Source organism: Acromyrmex echinatior, chromosome 1, assembly GCF_024713525.1.
Source record: "Acromyrmex echinatior isolate Ae372 chromosome 1, ASM2471352v2, whole genome shotgun sequence".
NCBI classification, from domain to species: domain Eukaryota; kingdom Metazoa; phylum Arthropoda; class Insecta; order Hymenoptera; family Formicidae; genus Acromyrmex; species Acromyrmex echinatior.
This window is the reverse complement of record NC_141852.1, coordinates 21,989,253-22,008,629: the sequence shown is the minus strand read 5'-3', so window position 1 is coordinate 22,008,629 and position 19,377 is coordinate 21,989,253. Positions and strand designations below refer to the sequence as shown.

The following is a 19,377-nucleotide window of genomic DNA, read 5'->3' as shown; positions in this document are numbered from 1 at the left end:
TCTTTCAGAGGAGATTCTTACATATTTTTCAAGCAATTTGAATAGTTTTTTGCTCTTATATGAATTCTTACAATTCTTGCAATTAGAATGTCATAAATCCAGTAAGACTTGACTATTTACTAAGTTTTTTTGTGCAGAATGCTCCTAGTCCGATCGCACTAGAGCCTTGCTGTGGCAACAGAGCGGCGGTTCTGTCTCTGCTAGTCAGGTTGCCGACTGGCGGCGAGCCTTATACGCCAGCCGGACAGAGCGCTGGTCTAGCCGTGGCGTCAGCTTTGGTGACGCTAGGCAGTCCGCGCAGACCATCTCAGGAATTAACAACAAAGGAACCGAAGAAGACAAGGAAATCCGCTAGCCAACATCCGGACTCCACTTGCATTTAGCGGTAAACCGAGGTATCGCGATAGGACGCAACTATAATAAGCCTTAGAGTTGTTTCTGTGATCTTGCCCGCACTTGATTCGGCAGGACATTTATCTTCGAACTCTGACAGAGTGAAGATGAAGTGCGAACGATGATCGCGTCGAGATCAAAACGGGAAACATACGCGAAAATTTTTCTCGTTGGCGCGCGACTGATCGATGAATCGAACAATTCGGTTATTTTATCCGAAGAATCGGCTGAATGTGTAACGCTAGATATAAATGTATGCGCGACTTTCCTTATCGAGTAGAAGGAAACGCCTTTGGCCGAGGAGCGAATGGACTGCTCCAACCGGTTACGTCCGCTAATGATGGTAAGTAACATTTTCTTTTTAGACTTGAGCTGTATGAAATATTTTCATGCGCCGAAAGGGACATCCATTGATCACTCGGCTAATATTCGGAACATATTCGAGTTTCTAAGGACTTCGATTAATAATGTACAGTGTTTTATAGATGATAAGATGATTGTTTTTGTCGAAGAAGTTACGATACGTGTTGGTCACGTGGATAAATTGGCCTTGTGCATATTCGAAAAGCTTTTTCCGCTGCATTTATTTTAGAAAATTATTCATTTATAATTTCAAATATGTTTAATTATATTATACATATATATATATATATAATATATAATGTGTATAATACATAATATTTTTAATTATAATGAATCTAAAAAAAACAATTATTTAAAATCACAATATAAGAAAACGGCTCAAATAATAAATTAAATAATTGAAACAAGGAGTTACGCTTCATAAGCGTTTCTCTCTCTCTCTCTCTCTCTCTCTCTCTCTCTCTCTCTCTCTTATAAAATAGTTACTTAAAAACAAACATTTTGATCTATACATGAGATCATTATCAATGTTATAGATTTTAAATAGATTGTTACACAATTGATATCGCAAAAAATGGATAGAATTCAATGCTAAACCTAATTTTTATTCTTTGTCAAGGCGATATTAATAATTCGATTTCTTACAAATCTTATCCGTAGGTGTCATCAGTTTTTCATTGTGATGTACTATTATACTTTCATCATAATGCTTAAGTCATGGCCATCTCCTTATGTTTTTACAATTATCTACTGCGTTAAATCGCCAATCTTTTGTAACGAATGTATAACAACTCAATACTTGGTCAGAGTACCATGATTCTTATCTTTTGAAATAATTTGCCTTTACAGTATATTAATGAAATAAATCGCTTTACATGGTATTCAAGTGGTCGTTAATGTAAAGGACAAATGAAAACTGATTTTGGCATTGAATTTTATTCCATTTGTTTGCGATATTAACTGTGTAATCTAGAAATCTGTAACATTGAGAGAATTTGTAACATTGATTTAATGATCTCATGTGTAGGTTGAAACGTTTGTTTTTAAGTAACTGTTTTATTAGAGAGAGAGGGGAAAGGGAGAGAGGCAGGAGTAAAAAGAGAGAAAGAAACGCTTATGGCTCGTTAGCCCCTTGTTTTAATTACATAATTATTTCTTAAAAATTTAGGAATTTATAAAATAAAGTACTCCTTGGTAGTCTTTTTTAAGTCTGAAAAAATTAAATATTTTTTTTATACGTCATAAGTTTTTATATTTTATTATTTTCTTAGCATAATTTCTACAGTGCAGTGGACAAAATATTGCAATTGCCATAAGAGTTATTAAAAGAATTCATGTTATTGAAATGATTAAATTGAGGAAGTACAAGTACTTCGATATAAGCTGTAAATAGGCTGTATTTTTTGGCTCGAATGATAAAAATTGATCGTTGATAGTGAAAATAGAAAGACGTATGAAAGATCGGTGAATACGTCGAAGAATTCACTATTTATGTATCCATTTGTAGCGAATGCATATAATATTCATATTCTAAATCGATCGAAGTGAGTAGAGATAACAATTGCAACTGATACAGATTTAAGGAAGGTATAAACCGCACATCCCGTCTTGTGTGTGCATTAGAATTTTACATTAGAATATTGTGCCAAATCAGAATTTCTTTTTTTGATATAAATACAAATCATTTGTTGAGACATATTTTGATCAGCTAGAATCGGTCGAAAAAGATTTTCACTTTGTTACCTCTATTCACTGTGATTGCAATTAATCATACATCGCATGACCGAAAATTTGCAGGATTCAAGATTGACACCAGTTAACGGCGTAATTTGATTAGAAATTTTTAATAATTAGTCGGCCATGCTCGTGATTTTAGCCTAGAGACAATAGAAAGAATATAACATTGTAATAAGAATCTCATTCGAAATCTCATTTTCTTTCATGAAGCAAGGTGCTGGTTATTTCGCACGTTGGATGCATGAGTGTTTTTCTGAGCATTTAACTAATATGTTTACGAGATTCGCATGTTTTTTTTTTAAGAATTTATAGAACCTCTAATTGTATTATATTTTTATTTTTTCATACTTACTTTACTTGTGTATTATTACAGAATTAAATTAGTAATGAATATCGCATACTTCCATTTTTACAATACATTTGTACTTTACTTCTTACCGTTTTAAATACAAGAAAATAATTTACAACGCTTGACTTTACGAATTTTGTATACATTATTAGCGAAAGGTAACGGTAGTGCATAATAGAGAAAGTTCCAGCGCACTCCGATACGTATGTGAAACGTGCTTATATTAAGAAACTTGCACGGTCTTCTTGAAACGTTTGTAATAATACGAAAAAAGGGAGTTTTCATCATAAGATTTATACACACACATATTAGATATTTTTTTCTCTGAATACATAAACTTGCGTTATAATAGGTTTGTTTTCTATAGCTGAACTATAATGTACATTTGATATTGAAAGAAAGCAACAAAGAAAATTGTAGTCGGCGGGAATAAAAAACAAACCTAATAATTAAGTTTCGTTTTTTATTGATGTGCGTGTGTGTGCGTGTGTGTATATATATATATATATACACACACACATATATATATACATATATATATATATATATACATACACACACACACACATACATACACATACGTATATACGTGTGTGTATGTATTTATGTAATTGATGCATATTTGAACAGACGAATAATAAATGACGATAATTTGTTGTTACTTGAATTAGCAAATACAATGCATTTTATGACGTTTAATACTCATATCTTTGTCTTTATATCATTTAAAATATTAATTTATAAAGATGTGGTCAAGAGAAACGTATATACATATATTATAAATTAGAGTCGCTCCATTTTAAGCGATAAATGCGCATTCTCAAATATATTTTTCGTACCAAAGAAAGCTCTGTAGATATGAATAAAATCGTTATTGCGCACGTAGAAGACTAGATAGCACTCGACACAATCAATCAATTATTATATAACAATTAGAAATAAATTTGTAATTATTGGTCGCGTTTGGGAAATGATTTTCTGTCAACAGTAATATAGATCTGGTTATTATTTGTTGTCGAATTTCCTTTTTGATACAAACAGCTTTTTGTACTCGAATAGCGTGAGAAATAATCTCGTTTAAGAAATAATTGTAAAACTTTTTTCTTATAAGCGTCAAAAAAAGAATATTTTATTAAAATATATTTTATTGGATATATTATATTGCGAAACTTTTTATTACATAATTTATACAAATGAATGAGCGTCTTTGATGTTTTCGTTGCATAATACATGCAGTCATTTATGTTTTGACAATTTCGACAATTTAAATAATTATTAAAATTATTTCAATTTATTTATTAAAATAAAATTGAATCTACAGAGAGAAAAACTTTACTCTTTGTACTTGTATGTCAGCAATTTCGGCAACGAAAGAATTGAGATTGATAAAAGCAAAGTTTGAAAATATTGTTTGTATAGAGTAAATTTTGCGGTAAAAAGTGTAGAAGTATTTTTTGTTGTTAGAAATGTTGTTTGAATTCACGATACTTTCAACGTCACATAAACATCCGATATTCTCAATGTTGTTTTAAATTATCAGGACGATGGCGCTCATATATATATATGTACATATCTATATTTTTTTCGTTCCATTCTTAGACTATACTTAAAAATTTATCATCGAAGGGGAAGGTCGCTCTCGTAGAATAAAATTTTCAAACAGATCTCCATCGAGACTTGGAAAATAAAACTCTCAAACAAACGATTGTTGAAAGTCTATGCCAGCTGGAAATTATCACTGTCGAGAACCGCTCTCGGAGGATAAAACTCTCAAGCGTATCGTCTCGGCTTCGATTTTCTGTCACGTTTGTTGTACACCGTAACACTGCCAATGTAATATTCCTTCACTTCATTGATCTTTTATAATCTGCTTCGTCTTCAACCCCCGAGACGACGGCCGGGTTTTCCCTTGCGCCGATCGATCTCTGTGACTGATAGCACGAGCGAAAAACCATCGATATTCCGCAATCTCTTCTTATCCCTCTCTTTCCAACGAAGATGGCGTATCATTGTTATTCGCGATCGCGATGGGACTAGTGTTGTTCATCGCCCTTAAGAAGTTCTCTCAGAAAGGCTTAAGTAAATAAAAAAATAGAATAGTATAATACATTACATATTGTATTTACTCTTATCATCTTTATTTATCTGACACATTTAGGGAAAAAGATAAAGGAAAGAATACGGATCTTTTATCATTATAAAAAAATCTATTCCAAATTTCACGCAGAATCTGTCATACATATATATAATGTTATATATTTTATATACTGTATATATAATATATAATATTATATATATATTATATATTATAAATATACTACATATGTATCGAATGAAAAATGATTCTTTTAAAGTTAAATAAATGAAGGCGTATTATGTAAATTTCAACACATTTCTTCAAATAAGTCATTTAAAAGCAGATAGAATAAAATAGTTAACTGTATATTAGAGATATTAGAACTAAATCAATAAAAAGCTAGAAGGAAATTATACGGATCGGTCAATTAGCACCGGATAGTCCGATCGGTTCAATTGTGTACTAATTAATTTCCGTTAAGACGTTACGTAGAAGCGAATGAACACCTCGAGTGATCCCGTCGCGGTCCACGAGGTCTCTTCAATTTTCTTCTTTTAACTCGAAGAAATAACCGGACAGATCTCTCCTTCCCTCGAAGGATTCAAAAAAACATTTGCGATTTTTCCGAAAGGCGAGATCTTTTCAGATTTTGTAATCTTTAGATCTTAGTGGAAGGCGTATGACGATGTAAAATATCCATTTCTATGGATATTCAAGTCATGGATATACGATCTTAGCTGTTAAGGATTCTTAAACGCCGGTATATGAAATTTAAACAAGAAGTGATGATGCTTATCACAAGTATGCCCAATGATCGATATTGTGTCAGAACGCGACGAAAGTTTGAATTTACAGAATAAGAGAGAGACTGTTCTCGCATACATAGACACCAAACTGGAGATACGTCTTAGCAAACAAGCTGACATTATTTGTTATCATTTTGATGTCAAAATGATATTAAAGATATTATTTTGAGAATGACAAATGTACAAGCCGACATATGTCGTCATTTTGACGTTAAGATGATGTTTTGAAAATGACAACGTCAGCTTGTTTACTGGAACAGACTGGCGTGTAATAAGAATACTTAATCTAATTGAATAAGTACATATATTATACATAGCTTGCGACGATTTTTCTAGAACACAATCGAAGATATTTATTTTTATTCCAGCGTAAATAAAAATCTGCAAGTCGATGAAACGATTTAAATTTCTCGACGCAAGTCTCACAAGGACTTTGAGAAACGAATAGCGGGACACGAAGACGAACGCGTTATTATACGATAAAATCTGAGACTATTAATTTGCATATACGATATTATCGTCGTCTTGCTACTTTACGTCGACACTGTCGTTAGAAAGAGTGAGATGTACCAAGTGTCAAAGCGATTTCGAATCATCTTCACAGAAATTTTGCCTGTTACGTTTTTCTTCCATTTTCCAAGACCAGTACAGCGTTTCTCACTAAGAAGGATTAAAGTTCCAAGTTTTTGTAACTCCCGTGTGAACACTTGAGAGTCTTTCGTGTCGGGCTTAATAAGCCGCTCGAGCTTAATAATGATCATTTTCATTCTACATGTAAGCTCATTACTTGTATATAATGTCATATATATGAAGGAACATTACTTTATTTCAAACGATGGGAGAAAAGGCAACGAAGAAGGGCTTTTGAAATATAATATATTGTATCTCTCAAAGACATTAATTAATTCATTTTCGAAAGGCGCGTATAAAATTGGAGATAATTTTCAATCTTTTTTTTAGTTAAGTCATTTTATATTTTAATAAGTTTAATTGAATTATTTTTAGGGAGAGAGGGACATAGCTTCCACTTGTCTCACTACATTTTACATTCAACTTATTTTTTTTCAACATAAGGTATTTTTAGTCTTGAGGACTAGACTTTGCTGGCTAAGCTTAGCATGCCATGTGTACTAAACGTTTGGACTATTTTTAGATTTTATACGTGTGAGTATCTCTCTTTTTACGTTAAAAATCCTCCTTAAAAAGAAGCTTTAACTTTCACTTTTTCATTTTTTTTTTAAATTGGAATATAATGTGCCAAGGAATAAAAAGCTATCAAAATTTCTCAATTAAACGTATCACGAGCGTAAAAATCTTCGGATTCGTTTTATGTGAATAATTAGCGTACGACGCTTAAGTGATCCGTCAAACGTTATAATAGTAATTATAATAGTATCAGTCAACAGCTGATGTCTCTTTATTATTACGAATTCAAGGAATTAAAACGTTAATTATATTGTCGACGAAATCGGAGATTTCGTATTGATGATTTCATATAATGTACACGTGTAAAATATTTATATTACGTTATGTTTTATATAAAAATATAAATAATATTTATATTTAGCTTATTCAATTTATATAAAGTAAAATTTATCATACCTGATGATCAGACGAAACTTTTTAAAAATATATATTACAGTAAAAAAGTATACGATTATGATGATTTTGAATCAGTTCAACCCTATTGATTTTGAATTAGTTTAACCATTTTTATATTTATTATTATAAAAAAAAATTACTTAACACGTGTATCATGCTGTCGATATTGGATAGAACTCAGTACGTCTACTAAATTTCCGTATTGTTGGAAGTTAAATCGAGAGAAAACGATTACGAGAGCGAAAAACATCGCGGATATATTTTTAGATTGTCGCGTACATGCATCGAACAACACAAGAGCTTGAATGCAGTTCCGCACATACCTTATCATCCAATCACATATTCAGCTTTATCTAGTCTACAAAAGATGAGCGTGACTGCGTGCGAATGGATGGTTGCAATATCGGCGAGCTTTTCTTTGCGAAATGCGACTTGTGAATTTGCATGTATTTTGAATACGATGGCAGATTAGGAATCTTTTACTCTACGAACGACTCCTGTGATAGTAAAAATTTCTTTAAAAGAAAAAAATGAACACACGGAGAAATGAATTACTCGATATCAATTTCAAAATTTTGTTTTCCAAGAACAATCTTTGATAGGAAAAATTTTTTTGTTAGACAAAGATCTATATATCGAAGAGAATTGATTTAATGATTTTATCTTATTTTTTATTGGCTATTGTCCTTAACAAATAGTACAGAGGTGGAGAGTAAAAGATTTTTGCTCTCCGAGAGAGACACACATTTTTGCGACAAAATCCTCGAGTGTACAGTTTAGGTAGAAGAAATTATCTGTTTTTGAATTGCAATCAGAAACTGACTGTGTCCTTCCTCCTTTTTTTCCTACACTTTTACTATAATTGCAAACATAACTTTTCATAATTTGCGATTCACAAATGAGAAATGTAAAAGAAATTCCATGCTCTGGGATTACGAGATTTGTGTAGGATTTGTGAAATTTTTAATGATTTTATGTATTCGTAATAGTAACTTATTTTTGTATGTCATATTTTTTATATACCACGATGTGTATCAGGTATAATCAAGGAGATCGAACTCCTCAATCAAAGATTAAATTTAATTTATTGCACCATCGAATTGTTTGCAGATGGTAATGACGTCTGCAAATTGATCGCGTGACAAAGTCACGTATTGAGAAAAAAGTCATGTTAGACAGAAAAATTATGAATAACTTGGATTGTCAAAAGGACTATTAAAAACTAAATTTTTCTTCTAGAGAACTTATCTTAAAGAAGAAAAGAATTATTTCGAAGAAGAGAATCGAAAGCGAAGATGAGGAAAGAGAGAGAGTGAGAGAGGGAGAGAATGCGCGTGTATGTATACGTAAGTATGTGAAATCGTGAATAGGTGACTTCAAATTATGCCCGTATTTTTGTGCTAGAAGTTAGAATGCGTAGAGAATTATTACGAACGTCATGCGAGCGTGAGCAGACGAATGGTACATATTGTATTATATCAAATAAAACAGATATTGTTTAAATAAAATTGATATACATAAATTCAATCACGCGTATTTATTTCCTATCGTCTTAACAATGATTCCCAGTAATCGACAATGGATTAAAAGAACTTTTGCTCAAGACTCCCACTAATCGAGAATGGATTGAAATTTTTATACGTACCTTAAAAGTCCATTGAACAATACAATTTTTTTTAAATAAACCAAATTTTTTTTTGTTCAATTGGATTCAATTAGATTGAAAAAACTGCATTTCCTATTCAGAATTTTAAATTGAGTATTCACGATGCACAGAAAAAAAACTGATATTTTTAATTTGAAAGGCATAGAAATAGTGCTTTATGCAATTTCTATAGACGAATAAAAATGCATTAGGAAAAAAATTGAAAAGGATTTATTTTAACGTTCGCGTATTTCTGAAAATCTGAATTTCAATCCATTTTCGTTTACTGATGATTTATAATTTTGCACATTTAAAATATGGTCAATCCCTATTAAGAAAAAAAAGGTAATAGGTGTGAACCATGCATTCGAAAAATTTATTCTGGTTTAAGCCTGAGTATTTAGACAATTGGTTATCTTTTTTGATATCATTAATGGTGGCTAAAAACTAGCTGAAACGTCCGATCGATTTTTGCGTCCCCAGCAGCACAGAACTTGCAGCAAAATGTCGTTGCAATGTGTAATATTGCAAGTTTTGTACTGTTGGGGATATGTAGTAAATTTTAGATACATACTTTATATCTTTAATTACAGCACTCTGATTATCGTGCGTGAGTTACTCTCACTTGGCTATAGTAATTAATATAATTATAATTCAGTGTGTAAACGTTGATACACGTTAAGTCAATGTCCAAATTTGGACAACACTGGGCATCTGTTATAAAACAGAATGGATTCCAATTGAAATTATTTCTATTATATTTTTCCTAGAAAATACAATAGAAATCTGAGAAATAATTGAATTCCGATTAGAATTTATTTCGAATAATTTTATAATACGTATCCTGGCCTAATTGCAAGAGATTTTAATACATCGCGGGCTTTCAATTTCTCATCGATTCAAGCGCCACAGTTCATGCGCTATCTTCAGATCGTCAAATAACGGGATAGTACGCGAATCACGGGCTCAGGTAACGCAAACTGCGATCGATCTTTTCTTGATAACATGCGTTATTTTGTAAAATTTGCGTGGTTAGAAACTATACTATTGTGCCGAATATTGAATTTCTATATCATTCGCTTCCGCTTCTCTGCATCTTCGGACAATTCGCGGCGCGGTATCTTATTGTTAACCTTGGCTGCGTTCAGCAAAAGAAGCACCTTTGCAACTGTTATAAGATTATCTTTAATATAATTGGTTTAGATCTAAGAAGAATAAGGCCATCACATCGAAAAATTTTACAAATTGCACATTGCTGCTTTTTCTACTGAACGTGGCCCTTAATTTGACTCGCGTCGTGTCGCGCGGTAAATCGGAGTGAAGTTGCCGACGTGAACTAAGTAAGTTGCCCCTTTCGAAACTTTCGACCAATAGAACGTCGCGGAGACAGTGCGCAGTTCAATAAAATACCCGACACGTTTAATAAAATGGGGAAATACAGTTGCAATTAGCTCTCCATTCGCATTTCGATGAGCACGTGTGATCGAGTTCTCGCGTATGTGAGTGGCATGGAGAAGAAGTTGCGAAGGATTCTGAGAGGAGCTGTAAGTCTAGGAGGCAGATAATGGCGGAGCAATCGTGAGGTGAGTAAAAGTTAGAATCACATGATGCACGATTTTTATGCCTGCGCTTTCTTAATCTCTTTAAATCCTGCATATTAATGTAATATACGTCAAATTTGAAGATCCATTGAAATTATTTATTCTATTGACATCATCTAAGATCATCTAAGAGAGATGCATAATAATATATATGTGTTGGAAAAATAGTCAACATTTTGAAAAAGAATTAATAGTTTGGTATGAATTATTACTTATTAAAATGCGCATAAATTGAATTAAAACAGATTTTTTTTTAACATGATTCTGAAAAAAATCAAGTCTTAAGAGATCAAGCCAAGTATATGAATTATGTTTTCTTGCAGAATTAATGCTTAATTTCTAATAATTTAAAGTGCAAGCAGTCAAGTATGAAAATAATTAAGTGTATATACGTACATACATACATTATTCGCTGTTTAAAGAGTTGCATACATAGAAAGAACGATTTTGCTGACGTATTTAAAAATTTAGCTAGATTCAAAAATACATTTTGTTGGACTATATTAAAACAGTTATGTAGGATGCTCAAGTTGCTAGAACATTAAAATTTTTTACAGCTCATTTTTTATTGCTCATGTTTGAATTTCTTACATAATTATTTGAATTATCCAACAAAATTATTTTCAAATCTGTGTGTATGTACCTAAATTTTTAAATACTTCAGCAAAATCATTCTTTCCATGTAATTAACTTATACGAAACTGGCAACGATAGTAAATCGCATTCATGTTGACACGCGTATCTAATGTTTGAATATTTGTTATATATATAGGTACATCCAGTACCTCTAATAACTCTTAACAAACGATTTTTACTACTATATTGTGGTAGCTCAGCTTTTTTACCATGTACACATATATAGTACATATAATACATGTGCAATGATAATATGACGATACCGACGTTAGCTTAATTTCCATCGAGGATTTAAACCGGATCAGGACGTAAGAACCAATCAACAATCGAGCATTCCCCTGTCGTTCGACTGTAACAGATAATTTTAAAAAGTTCAAAAAGAAAAGTCATTAAAATGTGCGAACAAGTAATAGAAATTGTAACGATTGTGTAATTTTTTTTTAGTAATGAACAAATTGCTTTTTTAAATCAGTATACCGAGTAATAGTAACAAGTTCCTTTTCAGAAAAAAGAAGTAACCGTTATTTAAAAAATATAACTATATTATTTATTATTAGATATGCAAATGTAATATCATTACTCATTTATTACTAAAAAGTAGTTAATTAAAAAAAATAATTGTTATTTATATATTACAAATAACGCGTTATTTCCCAATCCTGTGTACATTTTGTGTATCATTACAAAACTAACATAATTGTTTTTTTTCTGTCGAGCGTCTGCTTGATAATTGTTTTCAAAATGTTTTGATTAGTATATAGAAAGGAAACGAGCTATATATATATATATATATATATATATATATATATATATAAAATAATGTATCATAATAATATAAATATAAAACGCATGCCAACGTTTTCTTGTCCTTGATAAAAATCGGAGCGTAAGTCGGATGGGAGTCGTAATGGAAGAGTAACAGAAGCGTAAACGAAACTTCTAGAAGATAAAAATTGAAACAATGAAACGTAAAAAGAAGCATTTATTCTTCTTTTGCATTTTGATGTTTCATGTTTCAATTTTCGTCTCCTAAAAGTTTCGTTTACGCTTCTGTTACTCTCCTATTACATTCGACTTATGGTTTAATTTTTATTTTCATCAGGGACGTTCAATGCATGATTGATCGATGCATGAAATATCTAACATGTATGGCATAACAGCGTGAAAGCTAATTTAAGGAATTGTGTACCGTGTGATTTCAATTTTATTATTTGTTATTTATTATGCGTACGATATACTATGTAATTGTTCGTGACACTCGCTTCCATGTGTTCCACCGATGGTTTATAATGTTTTTATTATTACATAAAGCGATGTGTAAAATATTTTTTTTATTTTAAGATATACTCTTGAACTATTTAATGAAATATTAATGATATCTATTACATATATAATATTTTTCATATTAATATTAACGTTCTTCTCAAACAGACTGATTACGTTCGCTATGTATTATACATGATATTTATCGAACATTATTGTTAATATTATTATTAATAATTTTGTAGTTCTTGAATTTTGTAAAAAGTTTTACTTAAAAAAAGTGCTAATTGTGAAATTATATAATTGTTTTAACAAATATCTATTTAAATATATGGCTATATATGAATAAGTTAAATCTGTATATATTTAATCAAACGTAAATAAATTAAAATTGTTTTATTATATATCTATATAAATATGTAAACACGAATATATTTGCATATTAAAGTTGTTGTTCAATAAAAATATTAATATATCAAATTATTAACCATTTAGAAATTAAATGTGAATATGAATATTTATATTAAACTGATATTTAATCAAATGATAAAACAAAATTACTTTGTTAAATGAATTAATGCGAACATGTATATATATATATATATATATATATATATATATATATATCACATATATATTTAAGTTGATTTTTAATAAAACAATTACATAATTTTAAAATCGAAATTTTTAATCATTAAATAATTGTAAATATGAATAGATTAAATGCGCATAAGAACTATTTTTAATGTATTAATTATTTGGACATTGCTCTAACTAAAATGTTTTTATATTTTGCAGATTAACGTTAAAACGTTTGTATTAACAATAAATACAATTCCGCTGCTGCGCATCGTATCGGTGAGTGCCAAATTATTTTTTGATATGAGGTAATATATCTGTGAGAACAAGAATAGTAGAGATAAATGTAATATCTCATAATTTAAAGATGAGCTACACTAGCTACTTACGTGTGCGATTATTGATTTAATATGGGTGCTACGTTTGGAATTCACAAGATAAGATATAAAAAAGAATATAACAAGAGAGAGAGAGAGAGAAGAATATTTTATAATTGGCTCGATAAAACGTAATGATATAGAAAAATTAACAAAATGTAGAAAAATTTTTTCAAAAAAATTATAAGTTTTATAAAGATGTTATACTTTCTGTCATGTATTTTAGGGAAGATTTGCAAGAAATATAGATAAGAGCATTATAAAACAATAATGCTGCAATATGAAAGTATAATAAATTAATGATATTATTTGCGTATTGTATGTGTATATACATTATAATTAATTTGTCAAGTTTGCTTATATAAAGATAATAGAAAATATAGTAAAGAAGAAAAAAGCGTGATAAGATTACATATACAGGATGTAGAAAAAACCATCAGCATTTATGATAAATAGTACACCGTACTGAGTAAAAAAGCTTTAGTGAACGTACGAATTGTTTAATTATAAGACTAATATACAAAATTGTTCATTTTCAGAAAGTTGAGCTTTCGATCTACGTTTACTAAAAAAGCTTTTTTTATTCACAATCATGCTGAATTTTTTAACACCCTGTACACTGTAAAATTAAATAACAGACAACTACAAATTAAATAACATACTGATTTTTTTTGGAATATAAAATTTATATTTTTATGTAGTATTTCCTTCATGATGTCTTACTATTGTATATCTTATGGATAAAAATAAAAAATGTGTTGTATGCATTTATAAAAAAAAATGTAAATTGATACGAATAGAAAATTAAATAGGAAAAAAATATTAATATTTAGTATCTTTTATTTTTCTCTTTTTCTTCTTTCTAAGTATCTTTAAAAATATTATATAGCAATATTATGTAGAAATCAAAGATTGCATTTGGCCTTCCTTCAAAGCTTAAATATAGTGATAAATTATTGAAATATTCAAAGATTTTTTTTAACATTTTTTAGCATTCATGTTTATAATATGAATATGCAATTAGTCTAAATGAGAGAACGATAAGAAAATATTTTGCAGTCATACCATTAGTCGCAATAATTTGCAATGACATGATTTATTAATATGTTAGATGAAGAAAAACACAAATTGTTATTATTCTATTTATTTTTGTTCTACAACAATTATAGTAACCTTTTATAGCTTGTTCACATTTATTAATAATTCCATATCTGTCATTTGGAATAGATTGAAATAAGAAATTATTTTAGAGATCCAATAAATATTTCAAAACACGATCTCTTGTACGCATAAATTATTTCAAAATTTTACGTTACAATTAGATATTTAATATAGCGGAAGTATCACAAAACTTTAATTTTTTTAAATCTAATTTTTTCAAAACACATGAGTAATTACATTGAAAAATCATCGAATATAAGTTATCGACTCAATTATATCAGTTACAAATCAAATTTGTATGAATTAGACTTTTAATAGAATATTTGTTTTAACTTTGTTGTCTTATCTTGAAAATATAGAGAGATGGAAGTGCAGTCTTCTGTACTTGTATTATTTTTACGTGGTATTTCAGCTTTTGAGATAGTAAGATCTTGTCCTATATGGTCTCGTTTACTGGGATTAGCCACAAAATACTTTGTCGCTGACGGTACTGAATTCACCTCTCTTGCGAAGAGCAAACTACTTAAGAGCAAGCCATCCCGAGACGTTTATTTGTCAAGTAAATACGAGTCGGCAGTCATCGGATTATCGAAGGACCGAAACGTGATCCTCCGTGCTCGATAATTGCCGACGTATTTTCGCACGATATCACATGCCACCCTCTGTGAAGCGCGTTATACGATTTTGTGGTAATCGTTAGTATAAATACACCATATCCGCCAACAACCTCTCAACATTACGTTATTGATTAAATTGTGAATAAATCATCAAAATCATAGTAGAAGCTCTAATAGAATTTATTTAAGCCAAAAGATGTTGGGAAACATAAGATAATAGATTTACAATAAAAGGAAATATCTAATGTAATCAAGATTTTAAATTGAATGCAAATTAAAAATTTTTCAACTTTTGTCCTACTTTTTCAATGTAAAATTAATAAGATCGTTTAACGCGATAAAAATCGTGCAGGCTACACTAATCATACGACAATTAGTCAGATAGGAGATTATGGGCTATCAAAGCACATTATCACAGGTCATTATTTAAGCATTGAGTCTAACTAATATAATTCTTTTACTCATTTCTTATTTAAACGCGGCCAAGCAAGAAGTCTTTGCGATGAGATACCAAGTTTTTAATGAATTGTTATTATAATAAAAATTTTCGTAAGTATAAAGTAAAGAAATTAATTACGGGAAGACAAGCGATGTTGAGCAGCAGAACATTTTAATGAAGCGTTTTGACTCAAAGTCGCTCACATCTGTCGGTTCCCAGGATTTGACAAACGGATTTCATATAGCTAATTACTGCAACGCAATTCCGTATAAATGTCTCGGTATGGTGTGTCTTCCGTAAGTTTTGTCTTCTTGTTCGAACTTCATTGTGCCTTCAACTTTGTTGTCTCAAATCTGACAAAGCGTACCATTGCGTGCAATACAATAATTCAAGTAATTAAAATCTTTTAAATCACTGTGTGCTATGCAAATACAGATGTGATTCCCTCATCGGTAGCACGCGAATTCTCATTCAACGTAATGAAATTAATTAATTAAATTTATTGCGTAGAGTTATTTTAGCATGATTCTTTTTACGAGATTTTTAGTTCTTATACATATCATATCAAAAAATTTTCAAGTAATATATCTCATTGCCAGAGAACTGCTGATTTAATTAAAAAATTAAATATACGTAAAAAAACTTATAAAGTACATCTACAAATATACATACTTATATAAGAAATAAATTATGTTAATTAAAGTGCAATTAAAACAGCATAGTGTAGAAAATTAATTGTCGCGAGATATCAGTAGTATTTGTCAGATATAGAATGCATCCTTGCCTCATATCGTTTAAGGATTAATTAGACCAATGAGTAGTTGTAGCAATTGTTTAGATCTAGATTTTAATTGCCAAAGTTATTCAGTTGCATTCACATTTTAGCGGCGTATCTTCGTGACAGTCTAGTTGTATGATGATAATATCGGATGACTTTAATATCTGTCAAGCCCGTCCTCGGGCGCAATATTGCACACTACTACATGTTTACGTGTAATATGCTATCGTCTTCGTTGCAGCAAACAGACAAGTACTGTACTCGCACGTAAATTTACGAAATGTGCCTCGCAGCATGACTTACTAACAGGCTGTTTAATTAGAAATGTTAATTAATAGAGTAGGGCAATCATACTCACTTGCTGCTGATTGTGAAGTCCCAAGAATGGCAAAGTAAAATTTTTGTTGACTATTTCCTACGTTTTAATTTTCATCTTTTCATATTTTATATTTTTTTTTATATCTACATGTGTATTGCAGCACAACTGATATATATATATATATATCGTGTATTATAAAAATATTTATTTTTATATTTTTAAAGAAAGATATAACGAGGAAAAATTTTTTATAATCAATAATTTCTGTAATAATTTTAAGATATTAAATAACCTTTTTTGCACACAAAAATCTATCTCGATTAAATATATTCATATACGTTTACAAGAAACATTTAAATAAATTACTGAAATCAAATCATGCAACGATTCTGTTAAGATTTTGTAACAATTTCTTTTGAAAGTTCCATTACACAGAACTATATTTAAATAGTCCAGTTTAACTTTCTGTCGCAAAGGAACGAGCGGTTTATCTTGAAAGCATTTGTAAGTCCAATTTTGAAACATCATAAATTTCAATGAGACACAGATTTTAAATGCTGCGAAGTATCGATTTTAGCAACAGTTTCAAAACTAATTTTGCAGTAATTTTAAAACAAATGACACAGATAATGACACAGATAATGTTAACTAACTACATAACATATGTATATAATACAGACTTGAATTAAGTTAAAAATCATACCTACGTATTTTTAGCTATATACATAAAGACGATAGATAATAATACATATACATGCCTTTAAGAGCAATATGGATGACATTTGACAAAGAAAATTTTTCTGTACTTAAATCTACGGTTTTTCCATTCCAGAGACGATAAGAACGCAAGAAAAACATGGCATATTTTGATCTAACGCACACATGCGATAGATGTATAAATCGAATTTCCTGCGAGAAATTTACTTTTATGTGAAAAAGAAGTGCTTTCGCTCAGGAGAAGTATAAAGAAAAATGAGAGCCGTCAATCGTTTATCAACATACTGAAGGGAAAAGGGAAATCGTAGCGCGGCGGTATGGTTTCATTAGTCGAGGTGGATAGATTACTTTCACGTGTAAAAAGGATTATTTATCATCCCAAGGTGAGACACTGAAGTTATTGAATGTTAAGAATGTTTCGTCCACATTACTTTTTAAAAAATGCGAAAAGAGACTTTGAACAGCATACAGGTATTTTATGTAGCATATAACATAGGAGAATTGTTGCAACATAATGTAATTATTATTCTGCAATTAAAATTTTTTCACTGCACTTTGTAGAAGATTAAAAATCTTTGTATGTATAAGTAATTTTTATGCTGGTTAATTATTACAATGTTAAAAATATTTTTCTGACGCGTAAAGAATATAAAATTTTTTTTTTCATTCACTGTTCAGAATTCTTTCCACTTTTCGTTGAGAAAATCAAATTTCGACGAGTCAATTGAACGTAAACGATGTAAATACAATTTTGACAGAAAAAAAATGAGACTAGATCACATTAATCAATGTGGAATTTTCATTCACGACGTTTCCGTGGCAAACGGGAAGAAACAAACACGGAAGGGAAATAAAAAGGGAGTGGGTCGCGCTTACTCGTCCAACACTAAGCTCGAATCGTTCGTCAGTATCTGATACGGTCGCCACGCTATAGTAAAACTGACGAAGAAAAAGCGAGAAATTCGATGAGAGAAAAACATTCGTACAACTGTCGTACAAAGTGCTTTAAACATTGACATGAAGTAATTCTATGCAAAATCAGGAAAACAAGAGAAATAGCTACGCAGTCGATGCTTAAGCTGACGATTTTATCAAGGCAATGACACTCAAATTCACGCTCAAGTGGCTGAGATAATTTTACTCCCTCGAACCACACACACAGTGTTTCTTAAGAATGTTATATATTATATTTTAATTATATTATATTTTTTAATTAAATTATATTATATTATATTTTTATGTTCTAATATAAAATATATAGAGTATTTGTACATTTTAAAATATAAAATAATTAAAATATAAAATATTTTTATATATTTTTAATACAAAAATACACAAAAAGAGCAATTTTACTAAAGAATTTAAAAAATTTAGTTAAATACAGATCTGAAATTAATTTTGTTGAATTATCAAAATAATTTTATAGAAATCTTAACTTTATACACATTTTTTTTCTACCCTTAATATATACATTCGGGTCTTTGGAACCTCATCTATATTTGTTATCGTAACTTCTAAAAATGGATATATTTCAATTAATTTTTTTTTCAATCGATGGAGAATTGATTAAGGAACAAGAATTAAAGAGCTTCGAAATACATAGATTTAAAGAAACAGAAAAGTTCAGAAACAAAAATCTCGATTTAACAAATTGCACTGGAGTTTCTGAGATTCCCTTCAGTGTGTATAGCTAGGATTAAGCATGCTGAGTAATGCTGTAAAATGTTTTTCTAGCAACCATTTTGTCGTCCTATCTAATTATTTTGATGATCTAGCAAAACTATTTTCGGATCTAGCTGAATGTTTAGATTTTTTAGCAAAATCGCACTTTCCGTGCGATTATATATAATATAATTAAATAATATCTCTAACAAGCAAATGTATATGTATCTTTGTTAATAAAAAAGTCATAACACAA

At 30.0% G+C, this 19,377-nt stretch overlaps 1 protein-coding gene across 2 annotated transcripts in view; it reads left to right on the top strand.

The window, feature by feature from the left end:
* The window catches only part of dsd (attractin-like protein dsd), a 39,004-nt gene extending 30,150 nt beyond the window's left edge, over nt 1-8,854 (top strand). For both annotated transcript variants that reach the window (XM_011055891.2, XM_011055892.2), the window contains exon 12: nt 138-8,854. In XM_011055891.2, the coding sequence (XP_011054193.1) occupies nt 138-383 (246 nt within the window). In that variant the 3' untranslated portion in view covers nt 384-8,854. The remainder of the gene's footprint in view (nt 1-137) is intronic.
* The last annotated feature ends 10,523 nt before the right edge of the window (nt 8,855-19,377 follow it).